The sequence below is a fragment of the Triturus cristatus genome, chromosome 3_2, assembly GCF_964204655.1.
Source record: "Triturus cristatus chromosome 3_2, aTriCri1.1, whole genome shotgun sequence".
NCBI lineage: Eukaryota > Metazoa > Chordata > Amphibia > Caudata > Salamandridae > Triturus > Triturus cristatus.
Genome location: NC_140584.1, coordinates 59240207 through 59263491, shown reverse-complemented (window position 1 = coordinate 59263491; position 23285 = coordinate 59240207). Strand labels below are relative to the sequence as shown.

The following is a 23285-nucleotide window of genomic DNA, read 5'->3' as shown; positions in this document are numbered from 1 at the left end:
TTGGCGCTCAAGGCCTTCCTCCCTTTCCTTCGCGGTCAGTCGATTCAAGTCCTGACAGACAACATGACCGCGATGTGGTATGTCAACAAGCAGGGAGGAGTGGGGTCTCTTTGTCTCTGCAGAGAGGCTCTGCGTCTATGGTCCTGGGCTCAGGACCATCAGATTTGTCTGATGGCAAATCATCTGGCCGGGGTGCTGAACGTGCGTGCGGACAGTCTCAGTCGGCAGTTCTCCGCCGACCACGAGTGGAGGCTCCATCCGGAGGTAGTTCGTCACGTCTTTCGGACGTGGGGGACTCCTCGGGTGGATCTGCCCGTCATTCTGCAGTCTCCAGTATCCGATGCAGGGGGCGTTGGGGGACTCGTTTCAGTTGAGTTGGGGCTCGCAACTCCTTTACGCGTTTCCTCCCATACCCTTGATTCCTCGGGTTCTGAGGAAGATTCGCCAAGACCGGGCCCAAGTCATATTGGTCGCCCCGGATTGGCCAAGAAGAGTGTGGTACACAGATCTTCTCCACCTCTCCTCGTGCCCTCCGCTCCCTCTCCCTCTGAGGGCAGACCTCCTCTCGCAGTCGGAGGGGCAGGTTCTACACCCCCACCTCCAGAGCTTACACCTTCATGCCTGGAGATTGAACGGGGCAACCTGAGTTCCTTCTCTCTCCCACCTGATGTGGTGGACGTTATTTTATCGGCCAGGCGACACTCCACCAAGTCCATTTACTCCTACAGGTGGTCAAAGTTTGTTAAATGGTGTGGAGAGAGATCCATTGACCCTTTAAAAGCCCATCTTTCCGATGTGCTCCAGTTTGCTCTTTCCTTGGCTCAGCAGGGCTGTGCTGTGGCCACGGTCAAGGGCTACCTTTCGGCCTTATCGGCATTTCTGTGCCTCCCAGATCAACCTTCACTATTTAAATCTCCGGTTGTTCTGAGGTTCATCAAGGGCCTTACAAACATGTTTCCTCCTACTCCATTTGTAATGCCTCAGTGGGACCTTAATCTTGTTTTAACCTTTCTAATGGGGTCCCCATTTGAGCCTCTACATAGTTGTCCTTTGAGGCTGTTGTCCTTTAAGGTGGTTTTTCTTGTGGCCATAACCTCGGCAAGGAAGGTAAGTGAGCTTCAAGCTCTTAGTTCCAAACCTCCTTTTCTTACCTTACATGCTGAAAGGATGGTTCTCAGGACCAGGGCTGCTTTCCTGCCTAAAGTTGTCACTCCGTTTCATTTGGGGCAGTCCATTGCACTCCCTGTTTTTTACCCACCTCCTCATCCTTCCAAAGAGGAGGAAAGACTCCATCGCCTGGACCCGAAGAGGGCTGTGAGTTTTTATTTGGACAGAACCAAGGACTTTCGCCTTGATGACCAGCTCTTTATTGGATACGTTGGTCGTTCTAAGGGTAAAGCGGTGCAGAAGCGCACGCTGTCGAGATGGATAATACTGGCTATCAAGATCTGCTACGCCCTGGCTGGTAAGACCCCTCCTGAGGGCATTAGGGCCCATTCAACTAGAGCTAAGTCATCTACGTCTGCTTTGGCCCGGGGTGTTCCGGTGTCAGACATTTGTAAAGCCGCGACTTGGGCCTCCCTCCATACTTTCGCAAAGCATTATTGCTTGGACTCTGAGATGAGGAGGGAGGGCCACTTCGCGCGCTCTGTCTTGCAAGACTTTCTGGTATAGGAAGGTGGACACCCTCCTCCGGGAGTGGGGACTGCTGTGGGAATCTATTCACAAGGTGAGGAATCCACTGGCAGATGTATCCATCAGAAGAACAAGTTATTTACCTTCGGTAACGCTTTTTCTGGTGGATACAGTATCTGCCTGTGGATTCCTCACTGGCCCACCCGCCTCCCCGTTGTCCACCTTCATATACCATGAAAAAGGTCTTGTAGATATGTGTTTTTGCTGTATGGTACAGTTGTAGGAAATGCTTGTTTTTCTTTGCATTCCTTTCCTTTGCATATTTTATATATATATGTTATGGTTTATTGTATACTGTGTATACTTTGAGTCTGTCGTTAGTCCACCTGTTCGCCTCGAAGGCACGGGGAAAAAAGGGGTGGAACTGACGTCATCACGCCGACGTGGGCTTCTTATGGCTCCGGTGACGTCGAACGGAGTCGTCAGCGGAGCCGATGCATTATGACGTCGCCCACGTCGACGTGGAGTGCTGGGGAAGAAAAGTTCAGTGGAATGCCTGCGCAGGGGATATTCACGAGGTGAGGAATCCACAGGCAGATACTGTATCCACCAGAAAAAGCGTTACCGAAGGTAAGTAACTTGTTCTTTAGGGTGTATAAAGTACTTAACATAGAATTTAGAGGAGAGAGCACTGCCACTTGGTCCTGATTAGCAGGATCCTAGTGATCTACAGTCAAAACTCAGACAACAGGCAAAAAGTGGGAGTATCTGTGTCAGAAAGGCCCTACTTTCCTACACATGCTGCACTGAAGTAGATACAGGCATCTTAGCAACATGAACTGTTATTATTGCTAGTCTACCCGTCATTGACAATGGCAGTGCTGTCCAATAGTCTGCATTTATCTGCATGTCTGATATCAATGTTTTTGAGTTAAATTCCAGCCATTTACGTTTTGAATTTGCTATTATAAGACACAGATACCTAAAGAAATCTTTCTATGGAATATCTGCCCTCTTTGGTTTGTCCTTGGTTACTTGCCTCAGTGCCCTAAGTGGGAATAACACTGACTTTTGCTTGTTTACACTAATCCCTATTGGCCTGCTGAACTGTTTCATTTCATGCATCCGTATCCCCAAAAAAGACAGCTGGGTCTGTTAGGCATACCAATAGGTCGTAAACATACAGCAACACCACATGTGTCCAAGTCCAGCTCTGGATAGCCCAAGTGTCCAGTGCCTGTTGAAGTTTGCCGATCAGAGGCTCTATAGCCAGCGCAAACAGGGATGACAGAGGGCAATCGTGCCTCTTTCCTGCTCCTGCTCTTCTGATATGTTCATTTGGACCCTATCCAGCAGCATTACATACAGTAATCATCCTGCTTTAATTTAATGGTAGCCATAATTCATTGCCTTGAGAACACTACCCAGATACTTATGTACCATCCGATCAAAGGACTTCTTTGTATCTAGTTACATGAGGGCCAATATTTCTTCACTATTCTCTATTTCTTCCTTCACATATTCCAACCATTTATTTAGTGCACTTCTTCTACCCATTATGAAACCATTTTGATCTTCATGTACCAAATCTTCAATCAATCTATTCAGCCGTTTCTCATAATCTTATACAGCATTTTGTTGTTTGTATATAGCTTTTAGTCAAGCGCTTATTGATATAATTCCAATTATTAGTCTACCAGTAAATCTGGATTTGCTTAATACCATTTTGCCGGAAGACTTTCTGTTTCCAGTGTCTTTGAGGTGTTGAGCGCTTTTATAGCTTCCTTAATTTATGCTACTTTTTTGGGGTCATATAACGGGTCCCTCTGCTCTTGAATCAAGCTGCATATCATTTGTTTTCCCAAAACAGGGAACTTTGCCTTTCCATCAGGAGTCCTGGGCTACACATACATTTGTTTATAGTATTCAGGAAATATCTTGTTAATTTGCTCTTGTGCGTTGACCACAAGGTCCCATTCTTTCTGATGACAGTGATGGTGACAAGTGCCATCTCTTGCTTCAAAAGCCAGGACAGTATTCTGCTGGACTTATCTCCTTCCTTGTGTAAGACCTTCCTGAGCTGTGTATTTTGTAATATATCCTTCTCCACAATTTCTCCTAATAAATCAGTTCCCAGTTCATGCGTCATTTGTTGTGCGTGGCATTCATATATTGCGACATTTGCAGCTATTCTAATTTCTCCAGTATTGGATCTTTCATAGATTCACAATCTTGAATCATTCCCGGTCGTCAAAGTGAGAGTCCTACGGTATCATATTGAAGTAGTTTGTAGAACTATCACAGACAAAAATGGCAATGGGCCATCAGTTTAATAGTCTATGTTCTTTTTGGAAAAGGACCAAACTTGAACTATAGCCAATCCGGCGCTAGCACCCTCTGGAACACTCCCAAGAGAGGCTGAGTCCCTCAGATTTTAAAGCACAAGTGGTACTAACATCCTTAGCTATAAGGGGAGCCTCTCCGGGGAGGAGGATAGGTCGCATGTGAATCTATGAAAGATATCAACACTGGATAACTGCAGTTATAGACAAATTGACAAAAACAAAATTTAACAAAGGTTTACGAAAATGAATGTGTTAGTCTGTAACACAACTGGTGTTCATGTAAAGCGCTCTGATAACTTCTGGTCGAGTTTGCGCTACATAAAACTCCCCCAAAAAAGTAACTTTATTTATCTGAAAGAAACACGTTAGTAAGATTCCTTACCTTAGAATATCCCCAGGCGTCAGGCTAAATCCGTAAAGATTTTTCGTCAGCAATACCCTTGCGCGTTGCTAGGCATCGTCTGCGGCTCCGTGTCAAGTCATCGGTGTCGTGATTGCTGGGATGACGTCGTCGGAGTACTTAGACGCGGCCCTCGCAGGCTGACGTCAGTTCTTCTATTTTCCGCACCAGTAAGCTCAGATCTGGGAAGAGCATACCCTTTAGTCACTTTTTGACTAAACTTTTTGAACTTTTTTGGTTCGTATTTCGAGTCGACCTCGATGTGAGAAAGTGCCATCTTTCTTACAAGGTATGCCCCAACTTTTTGCTGAATTGCTGAATGTACTTTGACTGAGTGTGCCCTGGACTCCTGCCAATCAGGTGCCCAGGGCCTATGTTCCTTCCCTAAACACACAAAACCCAAATTGGCAAACCCTGGCCACATGTCAGCCCCTGGTAAATGGTACCCTAGGTACCCAGGGCGTTGTGACCAGGGAATGCCTCTAAGGGCTGCAGCACTCATTGTGACTGACACACACACACACACACACACACACACACACTCACACTCACACTCACACTCACACACTCACACTCACACTCACACTCACACACACACACTCACACACTCACACTCTCTCTCACACTCTCACACTCTCACACTCTCACACTCTCACACTCTCACACTCTCACTCACACTCTCACTCACACTCTCACACTCTCACTCTCACACTCTCACACTCTCACACTCTCACACTCTCACACTCTCACACTCTCACACTCTCACACTCTCTCTCACACTCTCACACTCTCACACTCTCACACTCTCTCTCACACTCTCACACTCTCACACTCTCTCTCACACTCTCTCTCACACTCTCTCTCACACTCTCTCTCACACTCTCACACTCACTCTCACACTCTCACACTCTCACACTCACTCTCACACTCTCACACTCTCACACTCACTCTCACACTCTCACACTCACTCTCACACTCTCACACTCACTCTCACACTCTCACACTCACTCTCACACTCACTCTCACACTCTCACACTCTCACACACACTCTCACACTCTCACACTCTCACACTCTCACACTCTCTCTCACACTCTCTCTCACACTCTCACACTCTCACACTCACTCTCACACTCACACTCACACTCTCACACTCTCACACACACTCTCACACTCTCACACTCTCACACTCTCACACTCTCACACTCTCACACTCACTCTCACACTCTCACACTCTCACACTCTCACACACTCACACTCTCACACTCTCACACTCTCACACTCTCACACTCTCACACTCTCACACTCTCACACTCTCACACTCTCACACTCTCACACTCTCACACTCTCACACTCTCACACTCACTCTCACACTCTCACACTCTCACACTCTCACACTCTCACACTCTCACTCTCACACTCTCACACTCTCACACTCACTCTCACACTCTCACACTCTCACACTCACTCTCACACTCTCACACTCTCACACTCACTCTCACACTCTCACACTCTCACACTCTCACACTCTCACACTCTCACACTCTCTCTCACACTCTCACACTCTCACACTCTCACACTCTCTCTCACACTCTCACACTCTCACACTCTCACACTCTCACACTCACACTCTCACACTCTCACACTCTCACACTCACTCTCACACTCTCACACTCTCACACTCTCACACTCTCACACTCTCACACTCTCACACTCTCACACTCACACTCTCACACTCACACTCACACTCTCACACTCTCACACTCTCTCACACTCTCACACTCTCACACTCTCACACTCTCACACTCTCACACTCTCACACTCTCACACTCTCACACTCTCACACTCACACACTCACACACTCACACTCTCACACTCACACCCACACTCACACTCACTCTCACACTCTCACACTCTCACACTCTCACTCACACTCTCACACTCTCACACTCTCACACACACTCACACTCTCACACACACTCTCACTCTCACACACACTCTCACTCTCACACTCTCACACTCTCACACTCTCACACTCTCACACTCTCACACTCTCACACTCTCACACTCTCACACTCTCACTCACACTCTCACACTCTCACTCACACTCACACTCTCACACTCACTCTCACACTCTCACACTCACTCTCCCACTCTCACACTCTCACACTCTCACACTCTCACACTCTCACACTCTCACACACACTCTCACTCACACTCACACTCTCACACTCTCACACTCTCACACTCTCACTCACACTCTCACACTCTCACACTCTCACACTCTCACACTCACTCTCACACTCACTCTCACACTCTCACTCACTCTCACACTCACACTCACACTCACACTCTCACACTCTCACACACACTCTCACTCTCACACTCTCACACACACTCTCACTCTCACACTCTCACACTCTCACACTCTCACTCACACTCACACTCACACTCTCACACTCTCACACACACTCTCACTCTCACACTCTCACACACACTCTCACTCTCACACTCTCACACTCTCACACTCTCACACTCTCACACTCTCACACTCTCACTCACACTCTCACACTCTCACACTCTCACACTCTCACACTCTCTCACTCTCACTCACACTCACACTCTCACACTCTCACACACACTCTCACTCTCACACTCTCACACACACTCTCACTCTCACACTCTCACACTCTCACACTCTCTCACTCTCTCACTCTCACACTCTCACACTCTCACACTTTCACTCACACTTTCACTCACACTCTCACACTCTCACACTCTCACACTCTCACACTCTCACACACTCACACACTCTCACACTCTCACACTCCCACCCCCTTGCAGTCTGGGTGCAAGACGAAACAAAGAGTCGACATGGCACACATCCCTCTGTGCCATGCCCATCACCTACACTGCCATGGTATATATCAGCCACCCCTCTAGCTGGGTGCCCTATGCCAATGGTGTGGGCACAGGAGCCCTGTGCCCCTACAGTACCCAGGTCCATTCCTGGGCACTGTAAGTGCAGTGCTGCCATCTAAGAGTACATGGTGCTGAGAGCTCGTCAAACACAAACTCCACAGCACCATAATGGCAACACTGAAGACTGAGAAGTTTGGTATCAAACTTCTCAGCACATTAAACCCACACTGATGCCAGTGTGGGATTTAATGTACCAAGCACCTCAGAGGGCATCTTAGAGATGCCCCCTAAAACCTAACCTACAATTCATGTCTGTTCTGAGGCTGCCTAGGTTGCCACACAGCAGACATGTTGCTGGACCCCTGGGTAGGAGAGCCCCTGCTCTCCTGGGCCTGCAACAATGCACATCCTGGGCGAGGTGCTAAATCTCCTCCCCCAGGACGGGCAGGGGGAAGCTTCAAAGGCATGCCGCCTCTGTGAGCTTCCCCAGGCCACTGCAATCCCCCACTCTGGCAGGAAGCTTGGCCGCAAACCCCAAATAAGGACAGGGGATGTGCCTGCCTGCCAACCCCACCCCTCAGGTGGGGTAGGCGAGGTGAAGCACATCTCCGGGCTCTCGCCATCTTGAAGATGGGAAGCCCTACCCAATCAAGACTAGGCTACTGCCCCCCTCCCACAGGAGAGAGGCAGGATAGGGGGTGTACCCACCCCAGGACAGGAACCCATTGGTCCCTGCCCTTCACCTACCTGTAACGCCCCTAAACCTAGTATTTAGGGCCACCCTGAACCTTCCTTCCCCAGATCCTAGATTCCAAAATCCGAAGAGGAGCTAAAAGAAAGAAGAAATGCCCTGCAGCTGCGAAGAAGAGGAAGACACAAACTGCTTTGGCCCCAGCCCTACCGGCCTGTCGATCCTCGAACCTGCTCCTGCTCCAACCCGGCATCTTTTGTGGCCAGCAACCTCACAAACCCCGGAGGACCTGGCTACCTTTTGACTCTAAGCCCCTGGGACTCCCATGAGTAGAGGCTCTACTCAAAATAATCTTCTAATCCCTGGCAGCAGCCCGGAACCGCAAACCCAGCACACTCTGCACCAGCCAAGCCTGGCCTGTGCCGGAGTGAACAAAGACCACGAGGACGTCCCCACGGCGACTGTGACCCCGAGTCCGGCACCCAAGGTCCTCCCTCGACACTCCTGAAGAAGCCTGCAGCCCCAGAACAAGGTGCCCCCCCAACCGCGATCAACAGAGGGTAAGATTTCCCGACACCAAAAGGCACCCCTGCAGCCGGCGCCCCGCGGCCCCCTGTGCCCAATCCCGGGGTACCTACCTATCCTTCAACTACCCAACTTACCTCTCGAAGTGGTGGTGGCACCTGAAGAATTCTCGTTCCCGAGCTTGCAGTCTTTTTCTAAACCGGAGATTTTCCATTGAAATCAAATGAGCGCTGTGAGAAGTTGGCCTGGCATATGCTGTCCTCTAGTTATAGGGGACACCGTGTACCAGTTCAATTCGACTCTTATGGTGATAGGTTAAAGACAACCTTTAAAGAAAGCTATCCTAGTGGTAGCTGTGGAGAGCAGCCTTCAGGCTTAGTCTTGAAGGAGTGTTAAGCTTATTGTTTTTACCATAGATAACCTCTTGAATAACCAAATGAAAGTGTAGTCCTCACAGGTATATATATATAAAATATATGTATTTATTCAAGGAATAACCCCACTAGTCTCTTTATGAGGCTAGAGGTGAAGATACAATTCAAACAAGCATTGATAGTTACAATAAATAGCACTGGAAACACAGGGCCCCGGGGCGGACCAAACCATATAATCAAAAAAAGTGGTATAAGAACCACGACAATTCTATAGACAATGCCTAGGGCATTTAGGGTCGCTGGCCCCTTGTGAAACCACCCAAGGTACTGAGGAAGGGGACCCACGGAAGACGCGTGCAGTGGCTAAAGCTACTGTCGGGATCTCTATTAAAGCCTATGGAGAATGTCGCGGTTGAATTTTACAAGTTTAAAAACACTTCTAGCAAAAGTTCAAGAGTTTAGAGTTAAGCTTTTGAAGAGCCCACACCCACGAGAGTACCGAGGTAGCACTGTTACCTGCCCCAGGGAAGCCGGGTGCATAGGTCGTTTTCGATGTCGGGTCGCGGGCTGATTTTCAATGGCAAAACGTGAAGAACTGCTGCTAGCAAGAAGCGTCGTCGTTGTCGTGAAGAATGAAAATGTAGATCTTGTAGAGAAGGACCTGAAAGCAGAGGGGACAGAATCTGAGTCACGGCACAGTGACAAGGGGGCTCAAGAGAAGGAGCCCTTCAATGTCGGGTGCTTCCAGGTGGAAGTGGTGTAGCTTGGATCGTCAGCCACGGGGTCTAGGAGGCGTCAAGGAAGGCCAGCTTCTGAAGGGCGACTGTCCCACGAAGGATGAGGGTTGCTGCGGTGTTAGTGTCCGGATTGGATCCACTAAGCCTTGGCAACCGCAACCCAAGCAAGAAACACAAAACTGCTACTGGTGCAGACCCACGAGGTCTGAGCGAGGTCTCCAGCGAGGAGACTGAAGAGCAGTCCTGGAGCAACCAGGGGTACTCTTGGAATCGAAGATTGACATCCGCTAGGGCCCACAAGTCGAGAGACAAGCGACCGCGGGAGGCAGCAATTTGGCGTGCGTAAAGATGCGCCCACGGGTCGCGGGAGTGGGCAAGGATGTCGATCTTTGGCACAGATGATGCTGAGAGGTTGGCTCAATAATGGGCCAAAGTACAACATCCCCACTTGTCGGGTTCGTGTGCTGTGCAAGAGGTGGCCGGTGTCCTGGGGTATTGGGGATCTCGGCACCCATGGGGTCCACGGTGCTGAGCTTTGCTGTGCACACTCACTGGCCTCTGGGATGCTTGGAAACCCACCTCAAGGTAGGAAAGAGTCGTCGATGTCCGTAGGAGCAGCGAGGTTCCAACCGGGTCACTTGGAGTGTTTCAGGTGCCTGCCAAGCAGGAGGGTAACTCCTTTACCCCAAGGGAGATTTCTTCAGTCAGCTGTGCGGCAGCAAGTCGAAGTTCAAGTCTGTGAAGTTCAAGAATAATCTGAGGCTCTGGGGACCCAGTATTCACCTTTATCCAAAGATTAGGGGAGTGTCCAGATCAGAGCCCACCGATGAGAGGTCAGGCGGGAAAGGGTGGCTACACCCTCTCCCCTTTGTGTGTTTCCCGCCAGGGCAGGGACAGGATGCCCCTGAACCGGTTCCAGGCGGTGTATGCAGAATGTAGGCACTGGAGAAGCCTACGTGCAACTCTGAAAGGCATCCTATGGTGCACCCACCCAGTTCCAATCCACATACTCTGTCTGGGGAGGTGGGAGCACCTCCCTGCAACAGGATCCCTATTGTCCAGCTGCCGTGGCTGGAGTTCTGCCCAGCAACAGGCAGCCAAAGTTGTGTGGGTGGTGGGTAGCATCCATTTTGTACTACGTGTGCACTTTTAAATTGGTGTCTAGATTCTGCCGCTTTTGCCATATCGCCCCTCTAGCAGGGGGGAATCATGCCCTCAGTCCCATGGCTGGATTGGGGGTATGATTCCTACATGTTTGACACCAAACACGATATGGTTCTGTGTAGCCATTCTCAAGTTATCACGCTATCGCAATATACTTATAATGCGGTTAAGAGTATATGGTATGGCTACACTACAAACAACCCAGCAATGATTTTACGAAGGTTGCAGAGGGGCCCTACTCAGGTAGGGGTCCCCCCTCACACATATCTCAGCACCCTGCCTTGTAGGATTAGCAAGGCCTGCTTTAGGGGTGACTTATGAGGATATATGTGTTGTATTAAGTGGGATACAGGATACCTATATCCCTGTAAGGAGTGCAAGCACCACCTTACCCAGACTACAGTAGTGGTCTGGTGGTGTAATTTGGTATGGCTGTCCCAGGGGTGGCACAATAAGTGTTGCAGTCCCTGGTAGGCCTCTGAGGGACCCATGCCCTGGGTACCTAGGGTACCATCTACAAGGGGCTGATAGGGTGTCCTCAGTATCCAATTGGAAGGTACCTAGGGTACTCACATAAGTTTAGAGAAGAAGCAGATAGACTGGGGTCCTGGATAGCAGGGCCACAGCCTGGCTAGTGTCATAAAACAGTCAAAACATCAGCAAAAAGTTGGGGGCAACTATGCAGTCGATGCCACTCTCCTACAAGCGCCCGAATGCTCAAAAGCACCCTGCACCCAGCCACCCGAGTGGACCTGGCAGTGCTACACCTATCTACTTCCCCACTTGCCCTGAGTAAGTGACCAGGAGCCCAGCTCCCACAGCCGCGTGGCCTGCTAGTCAGCAGCCACCAACCAAGGCCCCCTACCTCTCATAGGATAACATTGGGCTTAACTCTCTCTGCACCCGGTCGCCCTTGTGCCGCTGGTGGTGAACTAACTGTACCTACCTGACCCTGGGAGACCCCTGAGTCTATGCCCAGAACCTTAACTCTGCCAGTTGAGTACTTACCTTTAAACCGATAACTCAATTTTCTCCATAGGGTAACATTGACTGGCTTTTTTTTCCAAAATTTCTTCTGTGTGTGGACTTTTCAAAACTTAACAGATTCACCAAAAATCAGCCGAGTAACGAAAACGAAAATACTCACCTGCTCTTAGGTGAGCTCCCAGTGCTGGATCTTGGTGCCCAGCACTGACTCTGAAAACTACTTGCAACTGTACTGACCAGTAACCCAATTTTCTTCCGTAGGAAATCATTGACTGTTTTTCTGTGAAATTTCTTCTAAGTGTCAATTTCTGCAATCTTTAAATATTCTTTAAAAATCGTATAATATCTGAAAACGTAATTACTTACCTGTTTTGGATAAAGGTCCCAGTACTGAGTCTAGGCACCCAGTACTGGATTACAAAAGTAACAAGAACATACTATACCTGCAACTTGAATTTTCTGCCATAGGGAATCATTGACTGTTTTCTATGAAATATTTTCTAAGTGTCATCTTTTAAAATAGCAAAATATTGTCTAAAAATCATCACAGTAATTAAGTCGACTTTTATCACTTGATTCCAAGTACTGACCCAGGACTGAATCTAGGATCCAGTCCTGCAATTCCAAAAGTAATCCTAAAAGTAATCTGTGGCAAATAACATGAAAACTTCCATTGAACTTAAAGCATTATTGTGTTTAAAATAGTGTTGCCTATTGCAACCACTTGTAACTGTTTACAAAAGTCAATTGCATATTGCAAAAGTATTTATATAAAGAATCTCATTCTGAGAAAGTATATTTTAATTCCAATTGTTGGTTCTAAAATAAAACCAGCATATATTTTTTTATATATAAACCATTGGCCTAGAGTTCAGTTGAGTGTGTGAGACCATTTGCTGACTGAGTGTGTACAACAAATGCTTTACACTGTCCTCTGATACTGCCTTACTGCTCGACCAAGCTACCACTTTAGAGAGTAAGGTTATATCTAACTTTAGCCTCTGCCAAGCCTCTGGGGACTGTGGACTCTGTACACCCTGTACCTATTTGGGAACAGTATATACAGAGCCACTTTCTCACACTCGACTCCTGGTGCTGGTAGGGATGCCCGGGTTCAAGCCGTGCGACGCCTGTCACCGCCTGATGTCGGTCACGGATCACCACCGCCGGTGTCTCTACTGCCTTGGGGCCGACCACGATGCCGAGTTGTGCCTCGACTGCCGGGCCTTGACCTCGAAGGCTAGGCGGGAGCGGTCCCGCAAGCTGCTCGAGATCCGGCAGTCAGCTCCGCGCCGCTCAAGGTCCCGGTCGAGGAGGAGGTCGAGGGACCGGTCGCGGAGACGCAGCCATCACCGCTTGTCGGGGTCGAAGTCCTCGCATGCCGGTAAGTCGAGGCACAGCAAGAAGTCGAAGAGGCGACATCGCTCTTCTGACTCCCCTCGCCGGTCGCGCGACTTGGCTGAGGTTTCGGGTGGCACTACCCGTGCGGCTCCGTTGGAGCCGCACGAGTCGCATCCGGCCCCATACGCTCTGGTCCCTGGTCCCGATGCGCCTTCGGGCCCCGCAGGTCCGACTGGGAGGCCTAGTGAGCCGGCGGCTCCGGCCCCAGTGTCATCGACGACTTCGGTCCCGACGCCGCAGGCCCCCGCGGGATCCAGGCCTGGATCCCGGTCGCCGCAGGTCGACCTTACGACCCCGGCACCGTCTTCGGATGACATCGTTCCCAGGTTTAGTCCGGGCCCGGCGTCGGAGCGGCGCCGCCCGGCGCCATCTCCAGTACCGATGGATGACCGATTCATCTACCGCCCGGCTCCGACCTTTCCGCCTGTCTACCAGGAGTCGGATGACGGGGACGACTGCGAGGGGTCTGAGGACCCTCTGGCACAGCAGTGCCAGTTAAGTCAGGACTGGGCAGAAGAGCTGGGGGATGCCAGTGGTCTCGACACCTCCCCTGATACTGGCTTCATCTCTCCTCCCTCCGTGGCTACGAAGGAGGGTGCTACCTAGTCTGTGGTGTTGCGCAGGGCTGCCGAAGCCCTTCATCTGGACCTCCCTGCAGTGGCCGTGAGGACTAACCACCTCACTGAAGTGCTTCAACCCCCAGTAAGCTCCTCGGAGCCTCTGCTGCAGTTTAATGAAGCACTGACGGATGTTCTGATGGGCACCTGGTCCAAGCCCTCCACAGTCCCTCCTGTGGACCGGAACCTGCCACCAACCCGGGCGACCCCAGCTTTCTGTCGGTGCACCCCACACCTGAGAACGTGGTTATCCAGGCCTCTACCTCCCAGACCGCCTTCCCGTCCGCTCCATTTCGTGGCCAAGGAAGGGGCACCCCCACACGTCAGTCTAGCCACAGGCCGCAGAAACCACCTCAACGCGGTCGCGGATTCCGCCAAGGTGGAGCAGGGGGACAGAGAGCCGGTCAGCCTACATCTGCCCCAGCAGCATCTGCCTCAATGCCTTCCTAGTCCGAGCTTTCAGACCCATTCCACGCCAGTGGGAGGCAGAGTTCGCCGTCACCTGCTCCACTGGCATAGCATCACATCGGACAGGTGGGTGCTGCAAATCGTCCGAAGGGGCTACTCCCTCCCCTTCGAGGCGACCCCTCCAGCCATGCCACCGCAGTACCACCGCATGTCGGGGGATCCCTTGCTACTTCTGCAGGAGGAAGTTACGGCCCTCTTGGCCAAGGGGGCCATCGAGCGTGTTCCTGGCCCAGAAGTAGGTCGGGGTTGTTATTCCCACTACTTTCTGGTTCCCAAGAAGGGCAAAGGGGGCCTATGCCCTATCTTGGACCTCAGGAGCATCAATGCCTTCCTCCGGAAGGAGAAGTTCAAGATGCTCACCTTAGCTCAGGTTCTTGCTGCCCTAGACCCTGGAGACTGGATGGTAGCGTTGGACTTGCAGGACGCTTATTTCCACATCCCCGTCCTGCCGACCCACCGGCGTTACCTGCGGTTCACGGTAGGCCACGAGCACTTTCAGTTTACTGTGCTCCCCTTCGGCTTCACCAGTGCCCCTCGGGTGTTCACAAAAGTGATGGCGGTGGTCGCAGCTCACCTGCGCAGATTAGGGGTTCCAGTCTTCCCCTATCTCGATGACTGGCTGTTGAAGGCGGGCTCACCCCAGGCAGTCGTCTCCCACCTCCAGACTACGGCCGACCTCCTGCATTTGCTGGGGTTCTCCATCAACGTGCCGAAGTCGCTTCGGAGTCCCTCCCAGAAGCGCCTTTTCATCGGAGCGGTTTTGGACTCGGCGCAGTTCCGGGTCTATCCTCCGGAACAGCGGGTTTGGGATATTCAGGCTCTGATTCCTATCTTTCAGCCTTTATCCCGAGTTTCGGTCAGGTTGGTGCAGCGGCTGCTGGGTCTGATGGCCTCCTGCATCCTGCTGGTACATCACGCCAGGTGGTGGATGCGGGCTCTGCAGTGGGACCTGAAGTTCCAGTGGGCTCAGCATCGGGGCAACCTGTCCGACCAAGTCCTGATCTCAGAGGGCACTGCGAGACAGTTGCAGTGGTGGCTCACGGACCGCGATTGGGTCAGTGGCAGATCCCTCTCCCTACCCCAACCGGAGCACGTAGTGGTGACGGATGCGTCCCTCCTGGGATGGGGGGGACCACGTGGGAGAGGCAGAGATAAGAGGCCTCTGGTCTCCGGCGGAGTCCCGGCTCCATATCAACCTTTTGGAGCTGCGGGCGATCCGGCTTCCACTGAAGGCATTCCTTCACTTTGTTCGGGGAATTGTAGTGCAGGTGTTTACGGACAACACCACCACCATGTGGTATTGCAACAAAGAGGGTGGGGTGGGGTCCTGGACCCTTTGTCAGGAGGCACTGCGCCTCTGGACATGGCTGGAGCATGAGGGCATCACCCTGGTGGTTCAACACCTGGCGGGCTCTCTGAACGCCAGAGAGGACGAACTCAGCCGCCGGTGCATGTTGGATCATGAATGGCGTCTGAACTCGGATGTTCCGCAAGGCCTCTTACAGCAGTGGGGAGAGCCTTGGTTAGATTATTCGCCACCGAAGAGAATGCGCAATGTCATCAGTTCTGCGCGTTTCGACCTCGACAGGTTTTGTCACATGCTTGTGTAACCCTTCTAACAAAAACTATGTGATTAAAAATGCAAAGGCATAAATCCTTGAGAGTGCAAGTCTTCTTCCCTGCGCTGCATCGAAAACACAGGACCTTTATTTTATGTCAGGTGGGTCCTGTTCCCACGGACTTGCACCTGCTCCGTGAGGTGGATGTGGGCGGAGGACGACAGTAATAGTACGTGGAAATAAAATGTGCTTGTAAGCATTCATATCTATAACAGATAGATAAATAACCTTAAAGGGAAACTTAATAAGCAGTACGATATGGATTTGCATTTAAATATGAATAAACACCTCTTTCTAAAGAGACTCCCCTTATTGAAACAAATGGTGTAACACCGCCTGGCATACGGCCGTGTCAGCCGATTCCAGGCAATAATGCTGCGTGAACGTGGGGGTGCTGTTCCACGTCGCAGCACAATATATCTTTAGTGGAACGCTTGCAAACACAGTAGACGCATCTCTTGTTGAATGCGCTTTAGCTTTCGTTGTTTGTGATTTGCCAGCGTTGGAGTGGCAAACCTGAATTGCTGCTTGTAGGAAGGTGGATATCTGACTATGGTTACCCCCAACTTTTTGCCTAGTGTCTAGCTGGTTTTTCGACTTAGTTGGCCTGAGATCCTGCCATTCAGGGTCTCAGGCTGTCTGCTCTCTCTTTAAAATGGACTCCATGTACCCTAGGTACATAACCAATTGGTAAGGATCACCTTATTGGACCCTGTACAGTGTACCCTAGGTACCCAGGGCATAGGTGTACCCTAGGCCTCCCAGGGGCTGCAGCATGTATTATGCCACCCCTGGTCTGGCCTTCCAATCAGACACAACTGGCTGATCACTCAGCTGGGGCAAGGTCGTGTAATCACCCCTTGCTTAGATATAGTATGCCTATATCTACCCTTATATATAGACACATGTGTACCTATCAGTCACTCCTATGGCAGGCCTTAACAATCCTGGAGGCAGAGTGCTTGGTAACATGTGAGATGGTGCTCTAGCATGAGCTGAGCCTGTCTGCAGCTTTCGGAACCATGTCCTTATAGCTGTTCTATGATATAGCCTACCATATACTCTTAAAGTGCCTTATAATCTTAAACGGTTATGGTAACTATGGTTTGGCTTTATCAAAACATGTCGTGTAAGGTGTCTAACACTTTGGAATAATACCCCCATACCATTTCTGGTGATGAGGATATTATCCCTCCCTTCTAGAGGGAGAGACATGTTAAAATCCTACTTTGCTGTTTAACTCTAACCAAAGCCTCAGCATCACAAAATGGATGCTGCTGCCACAGACACAAGTCTGACCTCCTGCTGCTGGGAGTGATCCCAGCCAGGGAGGCCTGGACAATAGGTTTCCTGCTTGGGGAGGTGCTAGCACCTCCCCAGACAGCCTTTAGTGTATTGGGTCAGGGTGGGCTGAAAGGAATGAGACATGCCTGGGGCACACAAGGTGTTCCTTGCATAGTCCAGTTCAAACCGGCGCTGGGGCACTCCAGCCCCAGCTCTGGCGCGAAACTGGACAAAGGGAAGTGGGTGTAACCACCCCCTCCCAGGTCCCACCCATAAGGCGTGACCTAGCAGGTATCCCAGCCCCCCAGATTAGTATAAGAGTGGGAGTTGGGCCTCAAGACTTTAGATTATCCTGAACCTACAAAACTAAACAGAAACTCTGGACCTTCGACATTCGACGAAAGAAGAAGACTGAAGAATCTCCCTTGTAGCCAAGGAGTGGCTACCCTGTGCAAACAGGCACCATCAAGAGACTACCCTTTGCTTTGCGACCGTTCTACGAGGAACCGACTGCAGAGCCCGACCAGAGCCTTGCCTTCCAGACTTCTCCGACCCTCATCCACATCTGCAGCAGAGCTGAGATCCGTGGAGGCGACGAGCGACGTGGGACCGGCTACCTGGGAAAAGTGGCTAGTAACTTACAGCGCAGCTTCTGAGGTACCCTCGAAGTTGTGCACCGGGGATTGAGAAGCCCCAACCCCAAGCACCAACTGCACCGAAGATCAGCCCCCCACACTCCACGAGTCCTGCGTGGGGCCCTTCAGCATTTTCCTGCTTGCCGCGTCTGTCCGGTTGCTTGCCCGCTGGCTAGTGGCCTCTGTGACGACGCTCCCTGAAATCTTCTGCGCTGGTTTGGCTCCTCCAGACTGGCTCCCGCTTCTCTGCAAAGAAGAAGCACCCCAGACCTTCCTGGTCTGCACCAGAAGCAAGTCCCTTGTTCTTCGTGGGTTCCGCTTGCCAAGGCTTGGTGAGTCCTAGTCCAACTTCGACGCCGCCGACAGCAAGAGCCTTCGTGGGACAGCTCGCCTCCTGGTCCTGGTCGTCCTCGACGCTTCCTGGTCCTCCTGGCTGCAGCGACAAGCTTCACCTTCACCTGCAACTCTTCACGACATCGCCTGGTTCCTTCCTGGTTCCACGTGGTCACTGGCTAGTGACCTGGACTCTGTCCCCTCTGCTTGCAGGTTTCTTCTCTTCTTGATCCCAGCCTTGGGATCCACCGGACACTCTCCCCTGACTGCCTGTCAGCATCTTTCTTCAGGCATCCATAGGAGTCGACGACGAAAACGACGCATCTTCACCCCTATGCACCCGCAGCCTGTGGGCTAGGTAACTTGGGTACTCCGGTGCTCATCAGGATAGTGACTATCCTAGTGTCTAGTTTTCAAGTCTCAACTTCCTAGCTACTCCGGAAGTGTCCTAAATCTATCTATTTCTAAACTGTAACATTGCTATTGACTTTTACGCATTACGCGTGAGTGTTTCCACTCTGCACACGAATCCCGTGGGCCTCCCACTTCCTAACTAACGCTAGTGTAGTGTAGCCCCAGCGATTCCCTAGGCCTATTCTATTTCCGTGACAGTGGTTCTTATACCACTTACTTAGTATATGGTTTGCGTGGCCCCTAGGGCCTAACTGTATTACTTACCTGTGTGACTTACTGTATGCATTAATAAGACTGTGTTGTACTTACCTCTAAACTCATAAAGAGTGCTGAGGGTTTGCTTAGAATAAATACACTTTATTTTATATATATATCTGTTGTGGTGTCCTTTCATTTGGTATTCAAGGGATTATATATGGTATCACAGCTGGCTTCACATGCCATTCAGCGTTTAGCCTAAGACTGCTCTTGTCCATGCTACCACTAGGATAGCTGGTCTATAAGGTTGACTTTACAACCAATCACCATAAGGGTATTTGGACTGATATAAGGTGTACACTATAACTAGTGACATCATACATCAGGCCAACTTCTCACACTGCTGAAATTGCTATTGCGGCTTTCGTAATTGCAGTCTCTTGACGAAATTCCCCATAAGACACTAGTAGTTGATCTGTTTTGTGAATATTCTTTTTTCGGTGGAGATAGAACTTAAGACATCATTTAATGTCCAATATTTCAGCCGGTGATGTGAGATTAGGGAAAAAATTCCGTAGTATAAGTTCATTGAGATGAAATCAGGAAGGAACCCTGGGAATTAATTTTGGGTTGTTCTGGGAAGCAGAACTCGAGAGCCATGCGTGTAAGTGGAGAGAGACTGACTCTGGATGTAAGATCTGACTCGGATTCATTATGGAGAGAATTCGTGTTGTTGGTATCGAATGAGTCTGGTCTCTGACAGGAGGAGGAGCTCCGTAAACCAGAGCTTCCTGGTCCCCATGGGAATGATCATTTTGCTGCGAACCTTTGGAGTTAGTGGGAAGGGGGAAATGCGTGTGCATAAATCCCGGACCATCGCATCGAAAGGGCATTCCCCACTCCCCTGGCAGGGGATATCGACTGGCATTTGGCGTTTTGTTGTGTGTTGTTGTCCAATGCTGTTTTCCACACATCAACCATATTTTATCCTGTACAGTTGATCCAGCTCCCACTCGTGACAACTGTCACTTAGCTCTGCAGAGAGTGTCTGCTAAGGTGTTGTGCATTCCAAACCTTTGCTTGGCCTTCAGGAATATCATGTGGGTCGTAAGCCAACTCCATAGTTCTTAGGCTTCTTGAGACCGTGTTAGAGATATTGTACATCCTTGTTTGTTGATATAATACATGCTGGTCATATTGTCGGTACAGACCAGCACCAAGTATCCTGCGATTTGTGGGAGAAAAGCCTACAGGGTAAGAAAGGTGACTTTCTGCTCCAGTCTGTCGATGTGCTTAGACTTCTGACGTGCCGACCACTTTTTTGGGGGATCTGTAGGTCCTGCAAGTGACTAACCCCAGCCTTCTAGTGAAGCATCCGTGATGATGACAGAAAGTTGGGTACTAGTGGCAAAAACTTGAGACCTTGAGAAATGTATATATATTACAGACCACCACTTTAGAATTTCCATCATTCTTGGGGTTATGGTTCTCAAGTCCTCGAAGGACTCTTCTGATTGAATCCATTGTAGTTGCAGTTCTTCCTGCAATGGTCTCATCTTGAGGCGTACCAGCAGAACTAGGTTGATAATGGAAGAAATCAAGCCCATTTCTGACTTGAACAGCCTCACTAAAACATACTTTTTTCCAGAGGTTTTGTGAGCCAAGTCAGTGATTCTCCTTTGTCTTTCCTGGAAGAGGAAGGCTTTTTTTCTGAATGTATCCAGTTCGGCTCCTAGAAACTGCATTGTTTGACTGGTTGTAGTTGAGGATTTTCGTTGATTTACAGTGAGCCCCAGCTTGAGAAACCGTGATAGGCAGGCTCTCATAGCTCTGACAGCTTGTCTAGAAGCTTTTAGCAGCCAATCGTCTTGGTAGGTGAATTCATGATGGCCCTGTTTCCTGAGAGCGGCTTGGTGAATATGTGAGGGGCTGACTTGAGGCCGAATGGGAGGACTCTGAATTTTTAATGGGTTCCAGCTACAGCGAAGTGGAGATATTTGCGATGTTTGGGAGAAAAACGTGGATATGGGAATATGCAAATATGCATCTTCCAGGTTGAGAGACTTCATGAAGTCTTCTCTGTTCAGGAGGTGGAGAATGTCGGAGAGAGTAAGGTTTGCTTGCGGTGGAATTTGTTTAGCTTCCTGAGGTCCAGAATGGGTCTCCATTCCCTTGTTTTCTTGTGTATGAGAAGAAATAGGAGTAGAATCCCTTTCGAGCAACCGGAACCTTCTCTATTGCTCAGTTGGCGATCATTATGAGGGCCTCATTTAAAAAAAAAAAAAAGTGAAGACAATTGGGGACGCACTACCCTTGGCAGAGTGTTTGGTGGTCTTTCTGTAAACTCCAGGGTATGGCCATAGTTAACTAGGTTAATACCAATCTGTCCGATGTGATGTTTCTCCATTGATGGAAGTATTTGAAGCTGTTCGCACCTACGGGGTTGGGACAAAGGTAGTGTAGCTGGTACCTGGTAGAGGTCACTGTTTGCACCCTGTATCCCGGCTCTGGGGTGATGGCTTTCTGCAGGGACCTTGCTTTGCATAACCTGCTGTGAATGGTTGATGATATGCCTGTTAAGCATGTCTGATTTGGATTTGGAGCTGGCAGGTCTAGTAGGATTGGCTGAAATCCACCTCTGTATGCTGAGAAACTTTGGCCACGAGCACCCCAAAATGGCAACTTCCTGGATTGGAGACTGCTGAGTGTCTTGGCTGTGTTGGTAACTGTCTTGAGGGCTAAAAGAGCATCATCGATATGTTGCCGAATAGTATGTCCCTATCATAGGCCGCAACAAGGATCGTAGACTGAACTTCAGGTCTAAATGAGGTTGCCTTAAGCCATCCATACATCTATCTGGTCTAGGTCCTTCATGATCTCTGTCAGCAAGTACTTCATTCTCTTCTTATAAAGTGTGCCATGCACCTGCCTGTCCATCTTTCCATCCACGATACAATTGAAGCCCCCCAGCCATATCATTGACCAGCTCTAATACAGAATGGTCAGCTGGCCCAATCCTAGATAGTATGCCTGGCCGTCTGTGTTCGGGGCATATAGTCCCACGATTGTTAATCTCTGCCACTCAACTTGCCATTCATTATCAAGTAATGGCCCTTGTTGTCCGTTATAATCTTAGTTTCAGCAAAGGACACTCTTGGCACTAGCCATATCCCCGCCACTACACTCCCACCGTGTGTACTGATGTCAGCATGATAGAACCTTTCTCTACACTTATTTTTGCCTGTATCTTAACTTCTCACAGTATGTTTGTTTCTTGCAGGCTATATGAACACTTTGCTTACAAAGGTATGGTTCCTCCCTCACCTTTTTGGTATCCTTATTTTAGCCCCACACATTCCAGGTCAGTACCACAATAATAGCTTCCATCTATATTATTTAGTTTTGGTTGTTCCACTTACCAACCTGAAGACTGCACTATCCTCTTGTACTTTGTCTCCTGGCACAATAATCTCATCAACGTTAACTATAAACAACACTGCACTAAGGCTTCCACCATCAAGCCCATGGAAGCATAAATACCAAATTGCCAGTCAATTGACACACCCTGCCCAGTGCCATTTAAGGTACTCTAACCCAACATATTCAGAAAACATAATACACTATGTGTAAACGCAGTAGTATAATGCGGTTCTTAGCTTCAGCTGATCCAGGCCTGACCAGAGGTCTTTTCTTGGTCTTCCGTCGGGTTGGATCCTTTATTATTTTGTGGGGTTGGGGACAGCTTTCCCTATTACTACTCCTCAGGCGTGCAAGTTATTAAGTACTATGGGTTGCCCCTTCCCAAGCCCTTTCAAATACTCCACCACATACTGATGTAGTTGATTCTTCCTGCCAATTATGGGCCTAGTTGTCACTCAATTGTTCATAGACTGCTGGTGCTCATCTGTCAAAATCTTGGTGTTGCTTTCCATTCCTCTTGTCAAGTTTCTCAAGCCAGTCTCAATCTTGTCGTGCTGTTGTAAAGTACTTTATCCTGAGGAGGGGAGATAAAATGTGATGTATCCTAGAGACTTTTCTTTTTATCCTTTACATTAATCGGCTAGAGTCCTTTCTAATTGAGCAATGTCAGGATGTCCCAAAGGCTGGGGGCAGACCTGTGACTGCCCTGCTTTACGTGTATGACACTGTTTTACTTGTGCTCACTGCTAATGATCTGCAGCATCTATTAGATTGATTTATCAACTTTATGAATAGTGTGGACTTGAAAACTAATTTTTCCAAATCTCACATCATGGTGGTTGAACCAAAGAGTGCTGAAACCAGAAAACATATGATTAAGGCCCATCCCATTAGTAGAGAAGATAATTTTCGGTATCTGGGTATTTCACTGGAGTGGCTCTCTTTGAGAAGCCATAATTTACAGTCTTTCAACAGATTTGCACATAGTATAGGCAATTATTCAAGGTGCTTTTGACATACTCACATCAAGTCGACCATTGACTTTTATAAAGCGAAATGTATCCTTACAGTGAGCTTTGGGGGGTGAGATCTGAGAACTCATGTCTTGTAACTCTATT

The 23285-nt window shown here is 49.6% G+C and overlaps 1 protein-coding gene across 1 annotated transcript in view; it reads left to right on the top strand.

The window, feature by feature from the left end:
* NCAPD3 (non-SMC condensin II complex subunit D3) overlaps positions 1–23285 on the top strand; it is a 1141478-nt gene that overhangs the window by 444829 nt on the left and 673364 nt on the right. Inside the window, exon 17 of the mRNA XM_085646993.1 lies at positions 22028–22053. Coding sequence (XP_085503119.1) covers positions 22028–22053 — 26 coding nt within the window. The remainder of the gene's footprint in view (positions 1–22027; positions 22054–23285) is intronic.